The sequence below is a fragment of the Sarcophilus harrisii genome, chromosome 4, assembly GCF_902635505.1.
Source record: "Sarcophilus harrisii chromosome 4, mSarHar1.11, whole genome shotgun sequence".
In the NCBI taxonomy this organism is placed as follows: Eukaryota; Metazoa; Chordata; class Mammalia; order Dasyuromorphia; family Dasyuridae; genus Sarcophilus; species Sarcophilus harrisii.
The window spans coordinates 441824810-441844604 of NC_045429.1; the positions used below are offsets into that span (position 1 = coordinate 441824810).

Genomic DNA, 19795 nt, shown 5'->3' on the forward strand with positions numbered 1-19795 from the left:
CCAAAGAATTTCGGTGAGCGTTCGACTTCTGTCGCGTGTTCTTAGAATGTCTACTAATCCTCTTTCTCCTTTTTGGTGTGGAAACAGGGAAGCAAAATGTACACACGATGGTTAAACCAAGGAAACTGGAAAGAACAACAAAACGATAAAAATCTAATGCTGTGAAATTATAAAGACAAAAAAAAAAAAAAAAGAGAGAGATATGAGAAGTCTACCTCCCTCTACTTTATGGGGATGATGCAGATACAGTATACTGTAGATATGTTTTTTGATGTTAATTTTGCTGAAGTTTTTTTTTTTTTCTCTTTATTCTTTTGTAAGGAATAGTTCCCTGGAGATGATGAAGATGGAGATATCATGGGGAAAGAAAGGTGACGCTATCCACCTCCAGAGAAAGAACTGATATTCAAAAGTATGCATAATATAGTTTTACTTATATTTGTAAATCTGTATTAAATGGTGGCCTTCTCTAGTGTAGGGCAGGGAGGGAAGGAGAAAGTTCAAAACTGAAAATCTAACAAAAAATAATTTTTTTAAATTATAGCTTATTTTATATATATATATATATATATATATATATAATTTTCAACATTCACCCCTACAAAATCCTGTGTTCTAATTTTTTTCCTCCCTTCCAAGTGATCCAATATATGTTAAACATGTGCAATTCCTCTATACATATTTTCACAAACGTCATGCTGCGCAAGAAAAATCAGATCCTGGGGGCAGCTGGTGGTGCAGTGGATAAAGCAACAGCCCTGAAGTCAGGAGGACCAAAGTTCAAATCTGACCTCAGACACTTAACACTTTCTGGTTGTGTGACCCTGGCAAGTTGCTTAATCCCAATTGCCTCAGCAGAGAAGAAAAAAAGAAAAATCAGATCCAAAAAGGAAAAAAATGAGAAAGAAAAGAAAATGCAAGCAAATAACAACAAAAAGAATGAAAATGCTATGTTGTGGTCCATGTTTAGTTCCTCTCTCTGGGTGCAGATGGCTTTCATCACAAGACCATTGGAATTGGTCTGAATAACCTCATTGTTGATGATAGCCATGTCCATCAGAAAAATAATTAAATTTTTAAAAAGGGATGGTGATAGAAGGAATTCTTATTCAAAAAGTTGCCTTAAACCAGGGCTTTCTTAAACTTTTTCCACTCACAACCGTTTTTGCCTGCAATATTTTTACATGATCCCAGCAATATAGGTGTATAAAATAGGTATACAAATCAAACATTTACTGATAATAAATCATAATTTCACAATCCCCATATTCAGTTACAAGGCCCCATATAGGATCGCAACAACAGTTTAAGTAGCTGGACCTTAGATGGTCACCCTTCCAGCCATCCCACTCTGAAGCTGTTTCTGTTAAGCCAAAAGGGGATGGCTGGAAGGAGAATGACATGCTGCCATTTTCCTCATGGATCTCTTCCTTTCCCTGATGGACTCAACTCCATCTCGGGATAAATGAAGAGATCACCACCACCACCCCCCGACAGCAGAGGCGACTTGCCATAGTACCAATGAGCTGGGGGAATTCTGACCCCTAATCAGCCTTCTTTCCATATGGGAGAGGGAGAGGGGGAAGAAGTACCTGGATTTACAAAAGCTAACGGCCTCAAAGATGGCGTCACAAGTTCCCAAATACGTTCTCTTTTTTTTACATCCATTGTTCTAAAAAGATGGCATTGGACTAGTTGATTCCGAAGGACCCCTCTACCCTCAAAAGTACTCTCCTACAACTGGATCTTTGTAAGTGAATTCAATACACAGCAGTTAGGACCTCACTGCTGACAATATTTCTGATAATGGCTCCCAGAAATATCTACTGCTGCCCTTCTGTGGGATTTCTTTTTTCTCTCCATCCATGAGCCAACTACTCAAGAGTTAGAGGGCTTCCCTGGAACCTTGCGGACAGCTGGAAATGATTTATCAATCAATGGATTGGGTGCTAAAGGAGGCCGCCTTCAGTAAATCACCTCACGCACTTGAATTCTCTGACAAGGACATCGGATGGCCCGGGCTCAGTGTGCCAGACAAACTGACACAGACAAATTGAATCCCTTACTCACTTCCAAGGTGACCATAGCTGGCTCAGCTTAATCCTGGAAAGGACCATACGGCTGAGCCCAGCCAACAGGAACCAAAACGGGGAACTGCTGCCCATCCATCTTCTGGATAACGACATTAAAGAGAATCTCACAGAAAAAGGGAGGCACAAGTCCGGAGTCCCCACTCAGTCTGAATACTGTGGCTAAGGCTCACGTGATAATGACCCTAATTTGGTGGTTCCCATTCAAAAACTCCAGAAAAGAGTCTTGGACTAAGCCAAAGGGCCCAGGTTCAAATCTCCTCGTCTATAAAATGAAGGGCAGCCAGACTCAGGAGGCTCAGGAGACAGAGAGCTGGGGCTGGAATCAGGAGGACCTGAGTTCAAATGCACCCTGGGATACTAACCGGTTGACCCTGAACCAATCACTTTACCCTGTTTGCTTCAGTTGCTCCATCTACAAAATTGAGCTAAAGAAGAAGACAGAAAGCTATTCCAGTATCTTTGCTAAAAAATCCCAAATGGCATTGCAGTCAGACACAACTAATCAATGAAAATAATATACACAAAGGGGTATAAGCTGTCCCACATAATGTGGCTAATGTGTGGAGAGCCTATATGTCTTTGTGACAAGGAAGGGCCTGGAGCCAGACCGGGGATGACAAGGTCCTATGCCTGTGGCAGAAAAACAAAATGTGTGAATTAAGCTAAATTAAGAAATAAAATTAAGATGAGGTTGGACCAGATGGTTTTTAAAACTTTTTATTTACATTATCTTCCATTCTAAACCTCTCTCACCTTCCTCCCCACTTTACCCCACCCATTCAGCAAAGCCATTACTTATAAAAAGGAGGGGAAAACGTAAAACTAACCAATACAATCAAGTTAGACAGCATGTGCAGTGATCCACCCCCACAGCCAGGATGGAGATGTATTTTCTCTTTCCCAGCTCTAATTTCTACGACCCCTGTGTCTGGCCCTTAAGCTGAAAACCATCTTTTCAGCTCTAATTTACCTGCTGGAGGAGCAAAAGAAAGACATGGATCTGAGTTCAAATCTCTGCTCTACCGCCAAATGAAGGGGCCAGAATGTCCAGCCCCTGCCGATCTTCTGACTCCAAATCGGTGATCCTGAGGAGACCCCCGGGGTGGGGGTGGGGGCTCTCAACTCCTAAGCCTTGAGTGGGGCAGGAAAGGTACAGATCTCCAATCAGGCCCAGAAACAGGACAGAGGGGCCCTTTAAATGCCGCTGGCGGGTCCTTCCCCCTCCTCTGTTCCTCTCCAGATAGAGGCTTCCTGCACTGAGGTCACGTTCAGGATGGGATGATTCACTGACAGATGTGGTCACGGCATCCAGCTGTTTCCACTTAATTGGGTTTTTTATTGTTGTTAGAAGGTTCAGACGGATGAGGAGAATGCTGCCCACCTTCCACGGAGAGCTGCGGCCTCGGGGTGCAGGAGGGGGCTGTTTGGGATGTGGGTCAGTGGGGGAATTTGGTTTGCATCCATGTTACCCAAATGTCACCTTTTTTTGGGGGTGATATAAACTTGTTAACTGAATAAAATGTAACAGCCCCCCCCCAAATAATAGAAAAGATAGGGCTCCACCCTGGGCAGCAGAGCTCCACAAACAAAGGCTAAGCTGGGAGTGATGATTCCCTTGACACAGGAAAGGCCTCCAGACCAGCGCAGTGGAACAGCCTGAGGCAGACAGAGGATCGCTACTCGGCCTCCGGCGGGGGTCAGAGATGGGACTGGAACCCAGGCCTTGGAGCCAGCTCCCTCCCCACTAAGCCAGAGCTGCCTCCCCTGAAGGAGCCCTGACCTTGAGACAATAAAATGAACTTAAGAAAAAGGCTGGCTGCAGAGATGGGGAGAATGTTTTTTAATTATTCATTATTTCTTTTCTTTCTTTATGGTTCTCTAACAGAATAATAACATAGCCCGGAGAGAAACGTAGCTGCCCCCTCCACAGCACTTGGAAGCGGATCTGGAGACAAGGCCCTTTGGGGGAGAGAGGCAAACGAAAGCATTTAGGACCCCACCGCAGGGCTGCAAGGAGACAGACAGAACCATGGCCCATGGGGCTTTATGGGTTGTGGCCCTTCCCCCTCCTTCCCTTCTCAGCTGCTGCCCAGGAACGGCCTTCTCCCTGGCTCTCACGTGGGAGCATCTCCTGCCAAGCGGGGAGGGGGCTTCTACAACGGCCACAGCAAGCCCCGGGGACTCTGGGGCGAGACCAACAGTTCTGAATATCTTTGATATTCTCAGCGCAGTCGGGGCTGGCAGTTACTCGGGGTCCCCTTCATCCACCGCCATGTCCTCGGGCTTGGGCCCGGCCTCGGGGTCCCCAGGCAGGATGCTGGTGACGGTCTGCAGGAGGTCCTCGATCTGCTCTTCCGTCAGCCTTTCTTCACTTTCTTCCACCATCTGCAGAAGAAAATCCACCAGCCTGTTAATAAGGGGTAGGGGCTCAGGGGGCAGGGGCGCGGAGGGGCAGGGGATGGGGAAGTTCCCAGAGACCTGGGGCTATGATGGAGGTCACTCTGGCTTTATGGCTGAGGAGGCTCAAAGGCAGAGGAGGGTCCAGGTGGCTCGGGCCTGGTGGCCCAGCTCCTCCTCAATCCAAGCACAGGGATCCATTTAGGAAGCCCCCCTGCCTCTCAAAGGGCACCAGATTTGGGAGAGGAGCCCCAGATTCAACTCAGCCACTCAGTGAGCTCTGTGACCCTGGGCCGGCTACTCCTCTGGGGGTCCCAGCGATCCACAAGCTGAAGAAGGCCCCAGAGGCCCTTCAGCTCTAAAGCCGAGGCGCCAGAATCGGTGCTACTGCAGAGACACACAAAGGGGATGAAATAGTGGCTTCGATAAGAGTCTTTTCCCCTTTTTGAAAAGTTTTTGTTATAAGGGAAGGCACAGAGGAGTAGGAGAGAATATATTGTACTGGAGGATCAACATGGGGGCTGGCGTGACTGGAACGGAGGCAAGGGGCCAGGAGCCAGGCTGGAAAGGGCTTCAAATGCCAGTCCGAGGAACTGGACAATGATCCCCAAAGCCTGTTAGCTTATGCATCCCAGCAACAAAAAGATTCGGAATCCTCTCCCAATATTTGTAAGCTTGCTTATTTATAAAATATATTAATATGTTTATATTGTATTATATTATTCATTAGTATTAAATAATAAAATATATTAATTTATTTATAGATTATACAGGAGATCCCAAAGTCTCAGGGCAGTTTAAAGCTACTAAAAGTACAATATGACTTATATGTAGCTTATAAAATTAGTAAGCACAAAAATGAACAATTACAAAGGATGCTAGAAATATGAAATAAAAATCTGATCCCAGAGACCGTCGGGAGCCCTGAAGTTTGAGTGGAGGAGGGACTAGAGTGGGGAGAGCCGTGAGGAAGCCACGGTGAGAGTCAGGGAGAGAGGGCACCTGGAGCACATGGTGTGGAGATGGGAACCACAGAGGCAGTGCCTGGGGGAGGCCACGCCTGGGGGAGGCCGCGTGGGGAGGCCGCGGTCAGCTCTGGCCAGGCGCAGGAAGGCTGGGGGGGGGGGGGTTATAGGGGAGAAGAGAGGGCACTAATATCTACCACTGGGCCTGGAGCCTTGGCAGACAGGAGGTAGACAGTGGCATATACGGAGCCGAGGGGCCGCTGCAGGCCCAGTCTGAGCCACAGAAAGGGGAGCCACCGCTCCCAGATCTCTCTGCAAGTCCACGACAGAGTGGGGATTCTAGGAGCAGCCCCCACGTCCTCCCGGGCTTTCCCGGCTGGGGGAGAACAGTGCCCTCCCAGACGACCTCCCATCATGCTCTGGGGGGACCCCACATGGATCCCTTTCAAGAGCTGAAATGGCTCAAAGAAAGCTCCGCAAGGAGCAGACATTCCCCCAGGAAGCCTTAATGTCAGTGAAACAGAATAATATAATAATCAGCCAGCACCAGGGCCATCCTGTTCCCAAGCCGAAACAGCGGAATGGGCGGTCAGGCTTCTCTCCTCTGGCTCTCGCGGGCCCCAGCCAGGGACACAAAGGGGCTTGGACTCCACAGAGGCCCCCCAAGGCTTCTCTTATTGCCCCCCCCTGCTCACTGGACACATGGTCTTTATTCTTTCCACGCTTGTCCCCCTCATAAATAACAATACATCCTGCTCTCTGGCCGCAGAGCAGGGGCCGAGCTGTTCCAGACTAATGGAAACCAGGTCTGGACTTCACACAGAACACAAAGGCACCACACACACTCACACACACTCACTCACACACACTCACACGTGTCCACAATCTCTCCTGTTCGGAGAGGCTTCATAGTGTCAATTCACTCAGCCTAGAAATTGTAATTGGAATAGAAAAGGGCATAGGATTTAATGTGGGGAAAAGACAGTTTAAAAAAAAAAAATCATTCTTCTGAAGAAGATCTGAGGTTCTAGCAGAAATGAGGCGTCGGCCAGGGTGTCCTCCCCCAGAAGCCCTTTAAGAACAATGGGGATGGGGCAGCAGGTGGTGTGGACGATGGGGCCCCAGCCCTGAAGGCAGGAGGACCCAAGTTCAAATCTGGCCTCAGACACTTAACATTTAAAAAAAAAAAAAAAAGAATAATGGAGATTGGCCCCACACAGCAGAGGCTCCATAAAGAGGAGAAATGACCTCAAAAAAAAAAAAAAAACTCAGGAGTGGGAGCCCCCCAAAAGAAGGGGTTCCTCATTAGAGACATAAGGAGGGCCAGTGTCTCCCCCTCCAGGCCCATCCAGCTCTGCAGGAGGAGGCAGGACTCACAGCCGCCCCATCCAGGAGGCCAGGGTCTCAGCCTCAGCATCAGACACAGGTGGAAGAAGAGTAGAACGCACAACGATTAAGCACCTACTGTGAGCCAGCACTGTGCTTTACAAATACTGTCTCACTGGATCTTCCCAACAACCCCAAGGAGGATAGAGTCATTATTATCCCCATTTTACAACTGAGGAAACTGAGGCAAATTCAGCGAGAAGGCTCTGGTCCTGGCTCAGCTTGGGGAGAGAAGGCCTCCAGATCAGGCCAGATTCCAGATTCATTGTCCGTCCCCCGGGCTAAATCCTCCCCCCCCCCCCCCCAAGCTCTCTGAGGCCAACGTGAGAGGCAGAAGGAAAACCAGAAAAGATACCAAAGAGAACCTCAAAAGGGGCCCTTGGGAGGGGGGAGGGGCATGCTGCTGAATGAACAATGCCTCTTACAAAGCACCAATAACCCCATTTTTGAAGGAAAAGAGCAGCAGCTTTCGCCTATTGTCTCAAAATCCAACAAAGGGAAATCCCTCAAAAGGTCCTCTTAGGTCACCAGATGGCACAGCGCAGAGGGCGCCAGGGCTGGAGTCCAAAAGACCTGAATTCAAATCCATCTTGGGACACAGCCGTGTGACTCTGACCCAGCTCCTCAACTCGAAAATGGGGACAATGGCAGACGCTCCCTTTATAGGGAGATGTGAGAATCCCAGAGGGAGCGACATTTCTAATGGACCCAGCATATGCTGGTACACAGTAAGTGCTTAATAAATGCCTGTTTCCTTCCTTCCTTCCAAAGTGATGACTTTGGCAAATTATTTCAATTCAATAAGAAAAATATGAAGAAAACAGCTATTACTATTATTATTATAACCTTGAGTGCTGACATCGGTTCTGCTTATGTAACTGGAGCGGGATTGGAACGCCCACAATTCCGAGGTCCAAAAGACACCGACTCTCCCTGAAATCCAAGGATTCACAAGCTCCTTGCTTCAGGGCCGGAAGGAGCCTCAGACACCCTTTGAAGCGGTTCCTTTTCTTTGGAGATGACCAGGGCACTGAGGGCCGCAGAGGCGAAGCCCAAGGTCACAGAAAATTACTGCAGAGGCAGGAAGGACGGGAAGCCCGAGCTCCTCCCGCTGGGCTAGGCGGCCGTCAACATCCCCAGGTGCCGGGCACTGGGGGGCCGTGGGATACATGAATGCTCACAGCCCGTCTCCAGAGAGCCTTTGCTCTCCCCGGGGGCAAGAGGATCAAGGGATACTGGGCATGTTAGGGGAGGGGGAAGCGTCAGCAAGAGAGCGGGCAGTGAGGAGCCAGCGCTAGGGAAAGGGGCACCTGAAAGGCCTCCAGGGAGCAACCCCCGGCCCCTTTCCATTTTCCACTTTCACAGGAGAGATTTGTTGTTTTTCAGTTGTGTTCAACCCCTTGTGACCCCAGTTGGGGTTTTCTTGGCAAAGCTATGGGGTGGTTGGCCACTTCCTTCTCCAGCTCATTTTACAGATGGGGAAACTGAGGCACACGGGGGTCACACAGCTAGTGTCTGAGGCCAAGTTTGCACTCAGGTCTTCCAGGCTCCAGGCCCAGCCCTCTATCCACTGCACCCTCCAGCTGCCTGGGATGGGATAAATTAACTCTGTGCTAGTGGGCAAGTGAGGATCTGTAAGCAATTGTACTGCTGCCCCCAAAAGAGAAAATCACTAGCCCAGTGCAAAAGAGAGACTCTTAGAGGGAAGGGGAAGAGAAAGGAGAGAGCATCTCTCCTAGGGGAAGGAGGGAGGAAGGAAGGAGGGAGGAAAGATGGGAGGAAGGAAGAAGAGAGAGGAGGGAGGGAGAAAGGGAGGGAAGAAGAGAGGGAGGGAAGAAGGAAAAGGAGGAAGAGAGGAAAAGGAGGGAGGAAGGAGGGAAGAAAGGAAGGGAAGGAGAGTAGGAGGGAGGGAGGGAGTGGAGGGGGAACTCTAGGGGAATGAGCTATTTGGGCTAGAGGCAGAGAGGCTGCCGGCTGCTTCAGCAGAGGGGCTTTCCTCAATGGGGTCTCCCTACCACCGGGGAAGTCATGGATCCAGCCCCTGCCCCCTCCCCCAAACCCACTCCCATGGCATTTCACGTGCTTTGTGCCCTCCTCTTGCACTCCTTTCCCAATTTCAGTGAGGACAGAAGTGATTTTGGGGCAATTTGGAGAAGACCCAGAGAGAAAAGCTGATGACGGTCCCCGTGTCTCCAAACTCACACACTCACTCTCTCTCTCTCTCTCTCTCCCTCCCTCTTTTTCTGCTTTATTTTCTTCCCAAAGCTTCTGGTGAGCAGCGCATGGGACGGTGACCCAACAGCCTCATCTGGACTCCCTCAGGCCCTCCCTCCACACGCCCCAGGGGATACTGGGACACCGACGGCACTGGACCTCCCATCTCTGGAGCTTACCAGCAGACACTCGGGGACCGCGCCACCTTTGGCAATGTGTTATCGGTGACCCCTGCGGGAGCCCGTCATCACTGCGTGGTAGGAGCCCGCCACACTTGAGGGTCCCCGAGGCCTACTGCAAGCCAAGTCAACTTCTGAGACGTCAGTCACCTGCCCCGGCTACTTCTAACACCCTTAAAAAGGTTCCCATGAGGACAAATCGAGGCCGCCTGGTACAGGAGCAGCCACGCCGGATTTACCCTCAGAGGACACGGATTCGGATCCCAGCCCCTGTCAAGTAGGGGGTGCAGGACACGGACACTGGGAGTCAGGAGCCCTTGAGTCCAATCCTGCCTGGGATTCCTACCGGCCCTGTGGCCTTGAGCAAGTTCCTGCTCCCAGCCTGGTTCTATAAATTGAGGAGGACGGATCCTCTCACAGGACTTCAGGAGGCTCAGATGATAAAATCCTGTAGTGTTTGGCCAGCATTAAAGCTGACCAGTAGCGAGTACCTTGGCTGCCTTCAGGGGCCTCAGTCTCCCCCTCTGTAAGCACAGATGGCTTCTGACGCCCCTTCCCCATCTACCCTGTGCCCTAGGATCCTGGCTCCTGCCTCCTTGGGCTCAATCTCAGCTTCCGGCTGATCTGGCGATCTTAAGCTCGGACAGGGCCAGAGCCACTTGTAGCTGAGGGTCTCCAAAATAAGAGATGAGAAGGAACCACCCAGCTTTTGATGGGAAACTCCCAGGGAGAAGGGGCCCAGAGAGCTCCCACGGTTGGCCTCAATCTGCCTCTAAGCCACAGCCCACTCCCCAGTCCTGGGGCCATAGAGGACCCTCCACAAAGACCTTCAAGTAAAAATGCCTCAAGAGACAACAGGAGACCTCCGGCCTTCTCTGGGAAGCGCCTCCAGTCTCTTGTGCCCTTGTCCGGCTCCAAGAGCGGCCAGCCACCCCTCTGCCCCTTCCCACCCTCCCCAAAGCCCCCCGACGTGTGCTCACTCACCAGCTGGATCTCCACAGCAGTCATGGGCCTGTGGTTCAGCAGCTGCAGCTTCTCCGCCCTGTCAGAAGCAACATAGAAAAGCTCACTCTGCTGGAGGTGCAGCCATCCAAGTCCCTCCGGTCAGATCTGAACTCAGATAATGCTATCGGTCAGATCTGAACTCAAATAGTGCAACTATCTGGTGTCTGAGGCAGGATTTGAACTCAGGGCCTCCAGACTCAGGGCTCTATCTGCAGGACCATCCAGCTGCCCAACCACTAGCTACTATTTTCTGAGTCCTTTCCAAACAATCTGGAGATGTTCCCTCCAGTCTTGGAGTTCCTAAGTAGGCATTTGACGCCGCCCTCTCAAAAGAGGCTGTTAAATTGTGGCAGGTAAAAGTATCTTTTTAATGCTGTAAGAAATGATGAACAGAGAACACCAGGAAGGACGGAAGACTTGTATGAACTGATGCAAAGCGAGTGAAAGGAACCATGGAAACAAAATGCATATGCAATGACTACAACAATACAAACAGAAAAAATTACAATAATTATTATAACAGATAAATAATTAGATGAATAAACAGATAAAGAATTATAATAATAGCAACAGCAAACCTAGAAAGCTGTGTAATTAGAGACACCAAAGCAAGGTGAATGGGGCGCACGTGCCCTCCTCTGCAGGAGAAAGGGGCTTGGACAAGCTTTGGAGTCAGGGGACCTGGAGCCCAGTCTCCCCTTTGTGCTTAACATCTGAATGACCTTGGGGAAAGTCCCCTCATAATCTGGGCTTCCTACACAAAATCAAGGGGGTTAGGTAGGCCCTCTGGCCTCTGAGATCTCCTCCAGGTCTAGATGGGGCTGGGGGTAGGGGAAATGGCCCATAAGGAAGGATATGGAAACCCGCATGAGCTGCAGGACTGGAGGGATGCAGTCAGGTTTCCTTGACGACAGGACCAGCTTTCCATCCACTGGGCCGCCTTTTAAATACAAACACCCCTTCATACACACTCTCTGTGTCTATCCCTCTCCCTCTCCTCTCTCTTTCTCTTCCTCTTCTTTTCTTTTTTTCCTCTTTTCTCCTTCCTTCTCTCTCTGTCTCTTCCTTCTCTATCTTCCTATCTGTCTCTTTTCTAAAGCAGTGAGCTTAATTCTAAGAGAAGTCAGAGCGCTGAAAAAACCCTCCATTTAAGAAATTCAAGCCATCTATAGTTATATGAAAAAGTGCTCTACATCACTATTGATCAGAGAAATGCAAATTAAAACAACTCTGAGCTACCACCTCACACCTGTCAGATCTTGAACAAGTTGTGGTACATGAAGGTAATGGAATATTATCATTCTATAAAAAATGATGAACAAGCTGATTGTAGAAAGGATTGGAAAGATTTACATGAACTGATGCTGAGTGAAACAAGCAGAGCCAGGAATACACTGTACACAGTAACAGCAAGAATGTGCGATGATCAACTAGGAAAGGCTTGGCTCTTCTCAGTGGTTCAGGGATCCAAGGCAATCCTAATAGACTTTGGACAGAAAATGCCATCTGCATTCAGAAAAAGAACTAAGGAGACAATGTAAATCAGCACATGCTATGTTCACTTTTTTCTTTTTTTTAAAGTCTCTCCCATGGTTTTTCCCTTTTGCTCTGATTTTTCTCTCCTAACATGGTTCATAAAGCAATGAGTGTTAAAAATAATAAAGTGGAAGAAAAAAAAAACTCTCCATTTGAGTCTTACTCGGTGCCTGCTTGAAAAAAGAATACCTTGTCGCTTAGATGACAAAAAAGAAAATGGCAAACGTTGGAGAGGATATGAGAAAACTGGGATACGAATGCACTGCTGGTGGAATTGTGAACTGATCCAACCATTCTGGAGAGCAGTTTAGAACTATACCCAAAGGGCTAATCAAACTGCGCACACCCTCTGATCCAGCAACATCACTGCTAGGTTTATATCCCAAAGAGAGCCAAAAAAGAGAAAGGACTTATTTGTACAAAATTATGTATAGCAGGAGCAGCGAGGTGGTGCAGTGGATAGAGCACCAGCCCTGAAGTCAGGAGGACCTGAGTTCAAATCTGGCCTCAGACACTTAACACTTCCTGGCTGTGTGACCCTGGGCAAGTTACTTAATCCCAACTGCTTCAGTCAAAAAAAAAAAAAAAAAAAAAATGTATAGCAGCTCTTCTTGTGATGGCTAAGAATTGGGGATTAAGGGGATGTCCATCAATTAACGAATGGCTGAACAAGCTGACATGTATGGTCATAATGGAATATTATTGTGCTTTAAGAAATGTCAGGCAGGAGGATATCTGAAAAACCTGGAAAGACAGATTTTCATGAACTGGGGGAAAATAGCGTGAACAGAATCAGGAGGACGACCTACCCAGTAACAGCAACACCGTTCAATAAAGAACCGGGAACGACTTCACTATTCTCAGCAATACAACGACCCAAGACTATGCCCACAGACTAATGAGGGAGCACACTATCCTTCTTCAGAGAAAGAACTGATATTGACCGAAGACAGATTGAAGCAAGTTATTTTTCACTTTCTTTCATTTTTTCCCTTTTATTCTAGTTGTCTTGTACAAAATGGCTAATATGGAAATGTTTTACATAAATTGCGCATGTATAATCTAAAAAAACCAAAAAAAGAACACCTTATTTTCTCCCAAGAAAGCAAGGGACTTACATTTCTGGACATGGCCAGTGTGGAAGTGTTCTGACAGACTGTGCATATTGATTATGAAAGGTTTTTTTCTTCTCCATGAAGGAGGGTGGGAGGAGAGAGAAAATAAATGCTTGTTAATTAAAAAAAAAAAATTAAACGTTTCAGGGAGAAAAAGAGAACGCTGGGTTGCAAGGCAACCGTTGCCTTCCCTGACAAAAATGGAAAGCACCAGAGGGATCATGGGCCTTGGGTTTTTTCCATTAGCAAATGCTTTTCTTGCCTTGGTTTCTGTAAATTAAATCGCCAGGCATTGTTGTCTTGGTATTGTTGGTGACGCTGCATTTCTGATCTAGGAAAAATGATCTCATCTGATGAGAAGAAAAGCTGCTTCCTCCATGTCACTTAAGAACTTAATTCTAAAAGATGGGCCTGTTTGCACAAAAGGCCACAAGAACCAAGCATGAAGGACATATGGCAAAGGTCACTGGAGAACGGGGCATAAAAACTGCTTCTGAACAGGGAAAAATCTCCAGCCTTGGTCTACTGGCTTTGTGATTTATCTGATCAGAGAAGCAGGTACTGGCCTGTCCACTCCCCTTCTCCCTGCTCCAGAAACTCCCCTGGCTCCCTGTTGCCTCCTGGATAAAATGCAAATTTTCCTCTTAGCATTTAAAGCCTTTCACAAAGGCCAGTCTCATTTCTCATTCCTCCCCTTCCTGTGCCCAAAGTTTCAGCCAAATTGCTCTCCTGGTGCAATAATCCAGACTGAACCCTTCATCTCCCATCTCTGGGCCTTTGCACAAGTTGTGCCCCCTGCCCTGCACTCCACGCTCCCACCTCTCTGTTATCTCTTAGTCAGGCTCCTCTCCCAGGCCACTTCTGACACAAAATCTTTCATGATCCTTCTAGGACTGGTGAGCACTCCTTCCTCAAAGAATTGTTACTATATGGATCTGCTTTCAGGTCCTGGCCTCCAGCAGAATGTAATCTCCTTGAAGGGAGATTTTTTCTTTTGCTTCTAGATCCCCGATAACTGCAACCGTCTCTGGAATTAGCATTAAAGGACCTGAATTCAATCCTATCTCTGTCATCCATCCATCCATCTACTTATATTTATATATCCATCCACTCATCTGTTTGTTCGTTGACTCCAGGACCAGCTTTCCATCCATACAAACACTCCCCCATACACTCTCCCAGTATCTGTCTGTCTCCCTTTCCTTCTCTCCTTGCCTCCCCCCTTCTTCCTTCTCTCTGTCTGTCCCACCTTCTTTATCTTCCTATCTCTGTCTCTCTTCTGAGAGCAGTGAGCTTAATTCTGAGAAGTCACAGTGCTAAAAAAAACCTTCCATTTAAGAAATTAAATACATGCATACATCTATATCTACTTGTATCTATGCACCTAAATCTATATATCCATCTATACCTACATACATCTATTATCTATACATACATACATACATCTACATCTACATATCTGTCTGTCCATCCGTCCATATCTTTCTATCTAACCATCCATCCATATTTACCCACCCATCCATCATATCTATCCATCCGTCCTTCCATCTGTCCATCAATCTCCAACTCTTGTAGATATAGACACAGATAGATAGATAAAACAGGCAGACAGACAGATATCCATGGGGCTCCACTCCCCCTCCTCAGCTCTTTGGCCTTGGCAGCCAGAGCAGCTTCAGGGACTGGAGGGGACCCTTGGGGAGAGGCTGCCCCAGCCTCCTGCCACCTGACTAACGGCGGAGCTGGGGCTGGCCACCCACTGGAGAACTGAATGTATGTAAAGCGAGAACTTCCTGTATTTTGACTTCTATCTAATATATATCCAGTCTTTTTGCAGATATAGGTATCTGTAGACAGACAAATACATTAGCTAGATAAATAAGATGGAAATCTAGGAAAACTGAGATGAAAATAAGGGAAGTGGGTAAGAAGTAGGCCTAGGACACAGTGGGACAGCTCTATCGAGTCAGACAGATCAGGTGACGGGCGGATGGCCACATCCGGACTGGCCGCGGGTAGACGCAGGTCTTCCCTCCCAGGCAGTGGTGAGCTCCCGGGACCACCTTGGGAGCGAGGGGTTGCGGCTGCACAGTATTTGCCTTGGGACAGAGTTCCAGGGGCCTTGGGAGCCGGCTTCTTTCGGCTCCTCCCCCGCCCCAAGCTGGCCTGGGTGAGGCTCCCAGGGCCTTTTTCTCTCTGGCCAGGTCTCGTAGCTGCCTCTTCCTCCCCCTGTCACCCGCGGCCATTGGCCCCCCCCCCGTGTCAGCCCCAGTGTGGGGAGCAAGTCCGGCCAAAGGAGCATTTCAGGCAGGGAGCTTAAAATCCAGCCGCCCCCGTCGGAGGTCTCCCTGTCACAAGAGGAGGGGACTTACAATCACGTGGGGCTTTCCAGGGGCTGGCAGACGGTGCCCAGGGGGTCTCCCCCCTCTAAGGGCCACTTTGGGCAGGTTGGCTCTGTGGACAGCACTGGAGAACCCGAGTTCCAATCTCACCACTGCCACTGACCGACTGTGTCCACAGATAAATCAGTGAATTGGAACCTCCACCACTCCCTCAACAAGAGTGTTTGGTTATGTGCAGGGCACGGGGCCCTGAGATCACAAATGCGGGCGTTTCTGATCCACCATTTAGACACAACATCAAAAGGCCTGGAGCAGGATCCTGCCTCCGATGCTCCTCAGTGTGCCGTTTAACCAGGCTGGCCTCAGTTTCCCCAACTGTCAAATGGGGGCATTGGCCTGGATGGCCCCTAGATCCCTTCCGGCTTTCGGCCAGTGAGCCCCTCACACAAGCTCCCTCGCGCTCGCTCACGCTCGCTCTCTCTCTCAGACATTTAAAGCGGCCCAGGAGCCTTCCTGAGAAGTAGGACCTGGAGTTCGGGAGGACGGCTGGGGGTGCGGCTCCCCCTGGTGGCAGAATGGAGGCTTGCAGCAGCTCACCTTCAAAACCAGAGGTCTCACTACAGGCCCCTCCTCTGCCCCCTGGGAACCCCAAGCACAGCCTGGACCCGGGAGAAGGTGCCTCCCCCAACCCCCCTCTCTTCCCCCCCCCACCCGTGAGCTGAGCTCTAAACTCAGTGCAAAGCAGCAAGTCCACTGCACACAAAGCTTTTATAGAGCACCTACTGTGTGCCAGGCATTAACTCTTGTTTGGCTCAATCCTCGCAGCGACCCGGGGAGGCAGATGCCATCACTACACGATAAACTGGTTAAGACATGAACGTGCATTATTTTGCAGCTGCCAAAAATACTTTTCCCGCTGCACAAGAGCTATCTATCTGCTTATCTTTCTCCCTATCAATCTTTCCATCTCTCTCCTCCCCCTCCCTCTTTCTCCTCTCTCCCTCTCTCTTTCTCTGGCCATCCTCCCCCCACTCTCTTTCTGTCTTTCTGCCTCTCTGCCTCTATCCCTCCACATACTCTATGACCCACTCTCTCTCTCCCTGTCTTTCTGCCCTTCCTCCCTCTTATCTTTCTCTCTTCCTCCCTCCCTCTCTCCTTCCCCCTCCCCTCTTTCTCTCTGTCCTCTCCCCCTCTTTCTGTCTCTACCCTCTCCACATACACTGTGACCCAGTCACACACACTCTTTCTCTTCCTCCCTTTCTTCCTCTATATCTCCCTCTCTCTCTCTGTCTCTCCCTGTCTCTGTCCTCCCCACCTCTTCTTCCCTCTCTCCCCGTCCATCCCTCCCTTTCTCTCCATCTCTCCCTCTTTCTCTCTCCTCTCTCTGTCTGTCTCCTTCCCTCTCCCCTCTCCCTCCTTTTTCTCCTTCCCTTCCTCCCTTCCTCTCTCTCCCTCCCTCCTTCTTCCTTCTCCCTCCCTCCCTCTCTCTCCATATCTCTCTCCCTTCCTCCCTCTCTCCCCATCCATCCCTCCCTTTCTCTCCATCTCTCCCTCTTTCTCTCTCTCTCTCCTTCTCTCCCTCTCTGTCTCTCTCTCTTCCTCTCCCCTCTCCCTCTTTCTTTTTCTCCCTCCCTCCCTCACTTCCTCTCTGTCTCTCCCATTAGACTTCAAGCTCCTATAGGCACCTCCATAATCATCTACCTTCCCAATCTAATTGCTCTCCAGCCCACCTCCTTCCCAATAGCGCTGAGCCCATTGCTTTACAAGTAGCAAATGTTTAGGAAATGTGGGCAAATGGGGGACCGGGGAATGGGGTGTGGAAGAGTACTTTCGTCCAACGGGGAGGAATCAAAAATGGCTCCCTGCCCACCCAGGCTCACTGGAACCTCTGGTTTCCCTTCATCTTCTTCAGCAAGCCCTTCCTGGTCTCCTCCCCCAGCTCCCAAATTGTGGGAACCTTCCCCCAGGTCCTCTGACCTCAGTTTGTGGGAGCTGGCCCCCCATTCCAGAACACGACTCTAGCAGCCAGGGGCTCTTTGCTTCTTGGTCAGTCCCAGCAGGGCCTCAGACACAGCAGGGGACTGAGAAATGTCCGCTGACTGACTGATGCTCCTGGGGCGTGAGCAGTTTCCTTCCAAAATACCTTAAATAGGAAGTGGACTGAGCCAAGATTGGGTCTTTTAAAACAAAGTCTGTTGTTTGTTTTTTAAGGAGAGGAGGAGGAGGGGAAGAGAGCCCACCGTCAGTTTGGCCTGGCTGAGAGCGACAGAGCCAGGGCCCGGTCCAGGCCGAGCGCAGCTGCCGGGCCTGGAGGAACCGTCCGGGCTTCCCTGGGCTCATCCTTTCAGACCCGGCGGGGTGTCTGCTCATCCCTGCTCGCCCCTTCTCTCCCAAGGAAGGAGAAGAGATTAGCCGCAGAGCACTCCCTCTGGCCACAGAAGCATAGATTTTATGGGGGAAAAAACAGGAGAGAATGAGGCTCACTGCTTATCTGTAGAAGGTGGGAGGCTGGAGGACATCAAGAGCCGACCCTTACAGCAGAACCTTGCCGAGTACATCACTGGGTCGTATTATTATCGATATTTTGGGGTTTTCTACCTTTATTCTCCCCAAATCCATCCTTTCCTCCTCCAGATGCCAGAGGCCATCCCTTGGAACAAAAGATGAAAAGAAAAAGAAGAGGAAGAAACCTATCCCCCAAACCAAGATCTTGGGAGGCAACGTCATGTACTGGAGCCAGAGGTTCTGGGTTCAGATCTCAGCTCCACATTTGCTCTGTATGCAAGTCATTTAAACTCCCTAGACTTTGGTTCCTTCATCTATAAAACAAGAGGGTGGGTCTAGAACCCCAAGGCCACTTCTTGCTAGATCTAGAATCTACTCACACATGCAAGAGCATATGCAATATTCCTCCCTACAATCCACCACCTCTGCCAAGAGACATGGGCTTTTCTTACCTCATCTCCAAAGCCCAGTGTAGTGATTAGTAACTACACAGTATTAAGTTTCATTTGTTTCCTTTCTATTTAACCTCGCAGTCATGGTGTAAACAACGCTCCCCTTACAAAATCCCCTTAATCTCTCAGAAGTTGGAATCTCCAAATTTTTGCTAATTTCTATCATATTAACTATGAAAGACTCGGTTCTTCTCAAAGGTTCAGTGATCCAAAGCAATCCCAATAAACTCTGGACAGAAAATGCCATCTGCATCCAGAAAAAGAACTAAGGAGACTGAATGTAAATCAACACATGCTTTGTTCACTTGTTTTTTTTCTCTCCCCCATGGTTTTTCCTTTTTGCTCTGCTTTTTCTGTCCCAACATGATTCATAAAGCAACATGCATTAAAAATAAATAAACTAAAAAATAAATTTACTACAATAAAAAAATTCCTATCACAACAAAATTGCAAGTATCCATGGCCAATATGCATATAGTCATAATATAGTCACACGTATATTTATAAAGTATATACAGGTACACCACATTCATAATTATTTTCAGAGAAAAATTAGAAATTTGAAAAGGAGGAACTACAGATGAAATGCCTTCTGGTCCTGGAGTCCACAGGAAGCCATATATATATATATAGTAACAGAGTAAAGAAAGGACCTCTGCTTTAGAAGGACCATGTGAAGTAGCTTGGAGAAGGGAGGCAGAGAACCAGGGACAGTCCAGTCAAGAGAAGATGAATCCCTGGCACACAGCAGGAGCCTAATAAGTGTTTATTAGCTAATCGATTGATTAAAGAAGGGCAAGGCTGGAGCAGTGACAAGAAGGGGTCAAATGAGAGATGATAGGAATTTGTAAGAAGGACAGAGGTTGTAAACCTGAGTAACAGGAAGGATGCCCCGGACAGCAACAAGAAAAGTTAGACCGGGGGGGGGGGGGGGGGGGGGAGAACGGGGGGCAGATGGGGCATAAGTGGGGGTGGGGATGTCATAAGATCTGCAGCTTTCACAACCAGTTCAACCCTACCCACAATGAAAGGGAGGAGTGATCTTTCTCATCTTGCCAGTAGCTGCCCTGGGGCACACAACAGCCCTCCAGGGAACACGCCCATTAGGCAATCTGGCGGGCAAGGGACGGGTAGGTGGGAAGATGAGGATTTTCCCAGGAGTACTTGTTCAGCTGTCACTGGGTGCTCTGCTAGTGCCCAAGTTATAACTGCCTGAAGGCAGGTTCTCAGAAGACTGAAACTCAGATCACTAATAAAAAGAAATTAATTCACCCAACACTGAGGTTCTCTCTCACACCCAAGGATTACCAAAGATGGCAAGGAACGATTGTTGGAGGGGGTGGAGATCCAGGCCTAGTCAGGGAGACTTTGGATGGGCTGGAGCAATTTGAAACTGGGCCCCAAAAGGGGAAAAGGTCCCATATGTACCAAATATTTACAGCAGGTCTTTCCGTGGGGGAAAAGAATTAAAAACTTGGATGGGCCGGAGCAATTTGAAACTGGGCCCCAAAAGGGGAAAAGGACCCATATGTACCAAATATTTACAGCAGGTCTTTCCGTGGGGGAAATCAAGGGGGGGAGGATCAAGTGGAGACGGCTGGACGAG

General features: G+C 48.9%; 1 protein-coding gene across 2 annotated transcripts in view; it reads right to left on the bottom strand.

The window, feature by feature from the left end:
- Positions 1-2794: 2794 nt before the first annotated feature.
- Positions 2795-19795, bottom strand: part of CRCP (CGRP receptor component) — a 37995-nt gene continuing 20994 nt past the window's right edge. For both annotated transcript variants that reach the window (XM_031967888.1, XM_023503673.2), the window contains exons 5-6: positions 10219-10276; positions 2795-4478 (exon numbers count right to left, since the gene is read on the bottom strand). In XM_031967888.1, coding sequence (XP_031823748.1) covers positions 4338-4478; positions 10219-10276 — 199 coding nt within the window. In that variant the 3' untranslated portion in view covers positions 2795-4337. The remainder of the gene's footprint in view (positions 4479-10218; positions 10277-19795) is intronic.